The 7,128-nt window shown below is 63.3% G+C and overlaps 1 protein-coding gene across 1 annotated transcript in view; it reads right to left on the bottom strand.

The window, feature by feature from the left end:
- Atp13a2 (ATPase cation transporting 13A2) overlaps positions 1-7,128 on the bottom strand; it is a 19,328-nt gene that overhangs the window by 6,119 nt on the left and 6,081 nt on the right. Inside the window, exons 4-16 of the mRNA XM_048816241.1 lie at positions 6,963-7,021; positions 6,690-6,804; positions 6,349-6,428; positions 5,241-5,318; positions 5,029-5,098; positions 4,306-4,440; positions 4,155-4,221; positions 3,948-4,079; positions 2,449-2,604; positions 1,779-1,889; positions 1,373-1,419; positions 1,108-1,296; positions 2-165 (exon numbers count right to left, since the gene is read on the bottom strand). Of these exons, the coding sequence (XP_048672198.1) occupies positions 2-165; positions 1,108-1,296; positions 1,373-1,419; positions 1,779-1,889; positions 2,449-2,604; positions 3,948-4,079; positions 4,155-4,221; positions 4,306-4,440; positions 5,029-5,098; positions 5,241-5,318; positions 6,349-6,428; positions 6,690-6,804; positions 6,963-7,021 (1,403 nt within the window). The remainder of the gene's footprint in view (position 1; positions 166-1,107; positions 1,297-1,372; positions 1,420-1,778; positions 1,890-2,448; positions 2,605-3,947; positions 4,080-4,154; positions 4,222-4,305; positions 4,441-5,028; positions 5,099-5,240; positions 5,319-6,348; positions 6,429-6,689; positions 6,805-6,962; positions 7,022-7,128) is intronic.

The raw sequence follows: 7,128 nt of genomic DNA, 5'->3' as shown, positions 1-7,128 counted from the left end.
CACTGGGGTGCCCTGGACTTGGCTGAGGGCGTGGCAGGTGGCCAGTGCCCGGAGCAGGGGCCCCACGGGCAGGCGGTGGGGCTCGGGCACCAGCGGCAGGAAGGCCCGCTCCTTCAGGGGCACCACCCCCATCACGTCCAGGCCGTCTTCGGTGAGGGTGCCTGTCTGCGGGGACAGTGGAGAGTCCTGGGATGAGCTGTGTCCTGCTGGTGGCACCCCACCCCAGCCTGGCACTGCCAGGGGGACCCGGGAGCCAGAGCTGGAGCCACAGGAGCCCCCCTCTCCCTGGTCTCGCCTGTGTGGCTCCTGCTGGGCCACCGGCCCCACTGCGTTTCCTCCCAGAAGCCGTCCTCCCTGTCTCCAGGTGGACCCGGCTTTGGGTGCCCGCATGTGGCTTCCCTGCTTCCCCAGCGTCTGCTCCCAAGTCCCGGGGGAGCGGCTGGCTCTGGGCAGCACGCCAGTCTGCCCATTGTTGGGTGACTGACCATGGGGCGAGTGCCGCCCTCGCCATGCGGGGCTCCACCTGCCCAGCCACACACCTGCTCCTGCACCAGCCTGGGGCCTGTGTGAACCTGACCATGCCCCTCGCGCAGCTTTTGGCCCCTGACACCCTTGGGATAATGTCCAGCCTGCGGCTCTGCTGCTCAGGGTGCTGCCCACCTGGTCTCACCCACTGCTCACTGTCCCCTGCTGCTGGGAGGACCCTTCCTCCACCGCCTTCCCTAGAGCTGGCCCCCGTGCCCCCCATCAAGTGCCCACACACTCCCTCCTTAAGCTCTCGGAGTGTCCTGCTTTGCTTATTCTGGTGGGGACACACAGGTATCTGTCTGTGAGGACGTCTGTGCTGGTCACTGCTGGACCCAGGCACACAGTAGGTCCTCAATGGATCTTGAACAAGTGAACAGATGACCCTGGGCATTTCATCTACCAGACCGTGAGCGGGTGAGGTGGGAGCGGGTGGCCTGGGGCCTCTGAGCATGTCCACCCCAGGGGGACCCGGCATGAGCCAGGCCTTCCCGAGGCTGCTGGGCCCAGGTGAGGAGGCCTGGCGGAAGCTCTGTGGGGCCCGTGGCTGTCCCCACACCCTCAGCCCCACCTGCAGCCCACCTTGTCGAAGCACACCAGCTGCAGCTTGCCCCCCAGGTTGATGCGCAGCGGGTGGATGCAGAAGATGCCCTGTGCCCGCAGCCGGCTCTGGGCATAGAGTGTGCACACGGTCATGGCGGCTGGCAGGGCGGGCGGCACTACCACCGTCACCAGGTCCAGGGCTCGGATCACAATCTCGCTCACAGGCACCTGCAGGAAGCTCTGTGAGCGCTGAGGGCAGGCGTGGTCAGACCTGGCTGTCGCCGCCGCCCGGCCCAGGGCTTACCCGGTTGCGGTGGAGGACGAAGATGCTGTAGGCGGTGCCGAGCAGAGCTGCGGGGAGAGGGTCAGGTTTGGGGTGCTGGGGATGGAATCCAGGTGCCCTACCCTAGCCACATCCCCAGCCCTTTAGCCCTTTTTTGTGGGGGAGGTACCAGGGATTGAACTCAGGGGCACATGACCATCCCCATGAGCCCCATCCCCAGCCCTATTTGTGTTTTATTTAGAGACAGGGTCTCACTGAGTTGCTTAGCGCCTCGCTAAGTTGCTGAGGCTGGCTGTGAACTCATGATCCTCCTGCCTCAGCCTCCTAACTGACTGGATTACAGGCATGCGCCACCGTACTCTGTAGTAAGTGGGACTTGGACCCAGGCTGGGGCCACCAGCAGAGTGGGATGCAGGGGCACACTCACCCAGGACAGAGAGGGCAGTCACAAACTTCATGCTGTGCTTATAGAACTTGAAGTTGATGGGCCGCGGGTGCAAGATGGAGCTCACCAGGCCCCCTTTAGCCGTGCAGAACCCTGGGGAAGAGGCGGGGAAGCCATGGCTGGAGAACCGTGGGCTGGGGCAGGTCTCCCGACCCCCCACCCACCTGTGTCACCTTGGGGTGCTGAGATGTGATGCTCACGGGCCCAGCCTGGCCTCCCATGGGTTGCTTTTTCGGGGAATTTAAGATTGAACCCAGGGACGCTCTAACACTGAGCCACACCCCCAGCCCTTCATATTTTTTTATTTTGAGGCAGGGTCTCACTAAGTTCCCCAGGTTGGCCTTGAACTTGGATCCTCCTGCCCAGCCTTAGAGTCGCTGGGAGTGGGGGGGCACTCTGGACTCTTTCCTGCTTGCCATGTGCCTCCCCCTCCAGCGCTTATAATCTCCCTGCTGGCTCCTGGGGACACTGCAGCACTTGGTCACAATCTGGCCCAACTTCTGCTAAGATGGGGACTCCGAGGGCCCAGTGAGGTGGGACTTGCCCGACACAGCGGAGCAGGAGCAGAGCTGGGTGGGGGCGGGGCTCCGGGCCCTGCTCTGCCTGTGTCTTGGTGCTGAGCCAGCATTCTCCCCCACCTCCCGATACGTACCTGTCTGGGTCACCACCGCCAGGACCTGGGGTCCCACGTAGGCCCGGGCCTGCAAGACGAGGGTCCCACAGAAGAGGGTGTGCCGCCGATGCACCTCCGGGCAGTAGGGCCTGGGTCCCTCGGGCAGGGCTGTTTTCAGCACTGGCACGCTCTCCCCTGGGAAGGACGTCGTGTGAGGCCCAGAGAGGGGCCTTAGGGCCATCCCCTCCTGCCCAAAAACCAGGCACCATGCCCGGGATCGTTCCACCAGCCCTGGGTCTCAGGTAACTGTAACCAGGTGTGAAATCATCGTCCCATTAGCTGACGGGAAGACGCAGAGCTGCCCGGTCCCACTCTGGGGAGTGCTGGGCAGGGGTGGGGTGCCGAGGGGTGGGCGCGCCTCTCTCCTTCTGTTGGAACTTTTTAAATACTTATTTTTCAGTTGCAGTTGGACACCATACCTTTATTTTATTTATTTATATGTGGTGCTGAGGGTCGAACCCAGGGCCTGGCGCTTGCTAGGCGAGCGCTCACGGCCGAGCCGCAGCCCCAGCCCCTGCTGGAACTCTTCATCACAAGCACGTATTAGCCTTGTCATTCCAGTCAGAAAGGTCATTCCCACAGGGCCCTGGGAGGCTGCCTGGTACAGCAGCAATCCCTCACAGGACGCCTGTGGGCACGTGCTCTGTGCACATTTCTGGGAGGGACCTGGGGACAACCCAAGCTCTGGCTCTGTCCCCTAAGAGGCAGGTGGATGAGACAGGTGTGGACAGTCATGAAGGCCAAACAGAGAGCGCGACCACATCACACCAATCATCCGCATGACACACCACTCCAGCCGGGACCGCTGCTTAGAAAACATCACCACACCGAGGTTTTTAGCCAGCTCTATCCAGCGCCACCCAAGATCCTGCGCACTGCGGAGGAAGAGCCCGGGCTCACGGAGAGAAACGACAAGGCCACTCATGGGGACACCATCTCCACGGCTGCAAACCCATGATCCAACACTCGTCGCCGTGGCCCAGGTAAGCTGGTCAGGATCCGCCCACACTGCGGCCTCCAGGGGGCCAAGTGTGTGTGTGCACAAGTGCCCAGGACGTGTGTCACCCGGGAGCACAGAGCACAGAGCGTGATCTCACACGACAACCAAAGGAGGTGAGCGCATCCCTGCACGCAGGTTACGTCAACGCAGAGACAGTTCTGGAAGGACCCCCGGAAGCCTTCACTGTGGCCACTCTGGGAGGGGTGTGAACAGGACCCCCACCCCTGTCTGTGCGCCATGTCCTCCAAGGTGCCTCGGGGTCCTCAAGCCCTGAATGTGGGTGTTTCTTCACACACACTGGGAGCCCCTCCTGTCCAGGGGCGACGACTCCCCTTTCACAGGAGAAGAAACAGAAGGTCAAGCCACCAGCTCAGTGGCATGGGGTCAGCCAGGGCTGAAGCCAGGATCGTTACCCGAAAGGAGGAGGAAAAGCCACTGCAACGGGAAGGAGGACGAGGCTGTGGGCAGCGGGGCTCACCTGTCAGGGAGCTCTCGTTGACCACGCACTCGCCGGCAACCAGGGCGGCGTCACAGGGCACCAGCCCGCCCTCGGGGGGCAGCATCAGGCAGTCTCCGGGCACCAGCTGGCTGGAGTCCACCCACTCCTCCTCTGCAGGCAGGCAGAGGCTCAGCAGGGCTGCTGCCCCGGCCACCACCAGCCTCCCGCCCGGCCCTGGCCCCTTACCTCCTCCAGGCCGACACACGCGCACCCGCATGGACAGCTTGACCATGTCCCTCAGGGTCTGGCTTTGCTGTAGGCATAGGGACAAGAGGAGGTGGGTGGGTGGCGGCCCTGCGGGGACCACCCGCACCCCTGCCTGCCTCACGCCGCTCACCTTCCTGGTCTTATACAGGGACAGGCAGATGGACACGGTGGACACGAGGAAGATGCACAGCGCGTACCAGTAGTAGTGGTCAGCCAGCCACAGCGCGATGCTGAAGGCCTGGAACCCGTAGTAGGGGTTCAGCGCCTGGCGGGAGGCACAGGAGGCAGCGTGAGGGCCTGGGACAGGGCAGCTGGGCCACAGAACAAAGCCAGGCCTTCTGGAGGCACAGGTGGGCGGGGTGAAGGCTGCAGTTTCTATCAGCCTGACCGCAGGCCGCCCTCTTTCATGGTGTCTGCCCAAGGGTCAGAGGGCTTTACTCTAGATGTGTCCAGGTCCCTGACCTCCTTATCTCTGAGTAACCCTGGCTACGTCCCGTCCCTGCTCTGAGCTCGGGTTCCTCCTGTGAACACAGAGCAGCAGTCTGGTCTCACTCACATGCTGCGACCACACACAGGAGGGCACCAGGCTCCAGGGGCAGCTGCTTGACCTTGGGGACCTGCCTCCCGTCCTCCCTGTGGGCTGCCTCCCATGGCTGCCCCAAGCCTTGAGAGAACTTCCAAGTCCTTGACCTGGTTTCCTGCCAGCTGAGCTGACTGGGGTCTGAGGGGACTCGCTACCAAGAAGGGGACAACTGGTCTGGTCTGCCTCTGTCCAGTGGCCCAGCGGAGGCAAGCCCTGGGTCAAGGACACGCAGCAAGTCTGCGCCAGAGCAGGGGCACCGGGCAGCCCTACCTCCTCCACCAGCAGCTGTGGGTAGGACTTGACGGGTATGCTGATCACATTGGGGCCGTACATGGTCTTCCTATAAGAGGAGGCCAGGCTGTCACGAGGGGCTGTGGCTGCAGGACCCTCCCAGGGTCACATAGCTCCCCAAAGAAGGCAGCTGGATGGAAGGTGGGCAAGGTAGGTCCCAGCTCTTGGGCACTGGCCCAGGCAGCACCCACCTCATGGTCTGCTCCTGGGGGCTGAGGCCAGAGCGGGAGCAGTGAATGTCGTCACAGGTGCGGCCACGGTCCAGCAGGCTGGATGGGGGAGAGGAGCTTCATGTAGGTGATAGGGCCTGAGCTCTGCATCCCCCCCGTCCCCAACAGGCTGGGGACTCGGGACTCCAGGCCCTTGCTGAGCGCCAGGAAGGAGCTCCGTCAGGAACTCTGGGCTCAGCGCACCCTCGTTCCTCTGCCATCTCACCAAGGAAGCACAGCGAGAGATGGTGGTCGTGTTAATGGTGACAGGGTAGCTATTACTCAGTGACGAACATCATCTACGCTGATACCTTGTGCAAGTCACCAAACCCCTGAGCCTCATCTGCAGAACGGGGACAGTGACGGTACCCACCTCACAGGGCCATGGGCGGGTTACATGACAGCGTGAACAGAGCGCTCTGGAGAGTGCCCGCGCTCCCGCAACACCCATGCCCCAGCCCTGCTCCTGTCCCTGCAGAGTGGCACACACCTGTCTTCACTTGAGGACCTTCCTGGCTTCCCAAGCACACGTGGCCCAGGTGACCGAGTGTGGCAGTGAGCTCCAAAATGGTCAGGAGCGCCCTCCCTCCTCGGGGGACAGCACCCCGAGGTGCGTGCTCTACACTGATCCCAAGAAATCCCCAGAGGTGCTCGAGAGTCCATAGCCCAACAACATCCCCTCCTGGTGCCCCTTCCCCAGCGCCACCAGGATCACCTTCCAGACTGTTCCCTGTCCCGAACCTCATCTTGGGCTCTGCTTCTGAGACTCAGATTAGGACCTGTTGGCAGGTGGGTCAGAACCCCAAGCAGTTGGTGAGCCCAGAGTCCTAGGCAGGCTCACAGCAGGGCAAGCACCCTGGCCAGATGCGGTGTGGGGCTTCACCTACACTACCCCTTCAAAATGACCCCAGGAGGCCAGGGTGACCTCCTCCCAGTTTACAGGCAGAGGCCCCAGGGCCCAGAGCAGCTCAGTAACCTTCCCAAGGTTTCCTTGGGGCCGAGAGGGTGCCTGGACCAGCCAGGCTGCTGTACGCCCCTGGGCCAGCCCTGCTCTGGGGAAGGACATGGGCTGCACTGGCCTGGCTCCTACCTGACTTGGTAGAAGGCTTGCTGGGTCTCCATCCAGACGTAGCGCTGGCCCTGGAACACGTAGTACCGCAGCACCTGCGTCTGGCAGGGGAGAGGCAGGGTAGGAGGGAGCCCTGGTCCCGTGAGGGGCCGTGAGTGGTGGGCGAGGGAGGGAGGGAGGGCGGGCAGGGGGACCAGCGTCACAGGAAGGAGAGGTGGGACAGGAGATGGCACCCACTCCTTTGGGAAGACAGAATCGGGAGGTGCATGGAGAAGATGGAGCCCAACCCTCCCACTGGACAGATGGTGAAAGTGAGGCCCAGAGGGACGAGGACTTGTCCAGAACCCAGCGAGTCCACTCACCGCTTCTTGCCGCCTGTGGAGCGGGGCGGTGTCCTTCCACATGCTGTCTGGGGCTGTCCCCACAGCCACCTGGCTCCGGCCATCCTCTGCCTGGGCCTGTGGGGGCAGCTCCAGGCTGGGGAGGAGCTGGGGGTTACTCTGCAGCTTGGGGCTGTCCCCAGAGCTCCCCAAACCACAGAACCAGCATCCCTTGCTGGGATGGAGGCACCAGAGCCTTCGTGGGAGGGGCAGCGGGAGTGGGGGCTTCTAGAAGGGGCGACGGGGCTGCCTCACCTGCCCTCCCGGATGGCCTCAGTCTGCACCTGGACAGTGAAGAGCTGCCGCGAGCTATCCTGGAACAGAGGCGCGGACTCAGCCCTGGAAGAGGCCTCGCTCCGACCCCGCCCCCAGCCAGGTGGCCCCGCCCGAGAAGGCAGAAGGGGAGACTGGAGGTGCGCCC

The sequence above is a fragment of the Marmota marmota genome, unplaced genomic scaffold, assembly GCF_001458135.2.
Source record: "Marmota marmota marmota unplaced genomic scaffold, marMar, whole genome shotgun sequence".
Lineage (NCBI taxonomy): Eukaryota > Metazoa > Chordata > Mammalia > Rodentia > Sciuridae > Marmota > Marmota marmota.
Note: the sequence above shows the minus strand (reverse complement) of the source record. Positions and strands in the feature narration are given on the sequence as shown.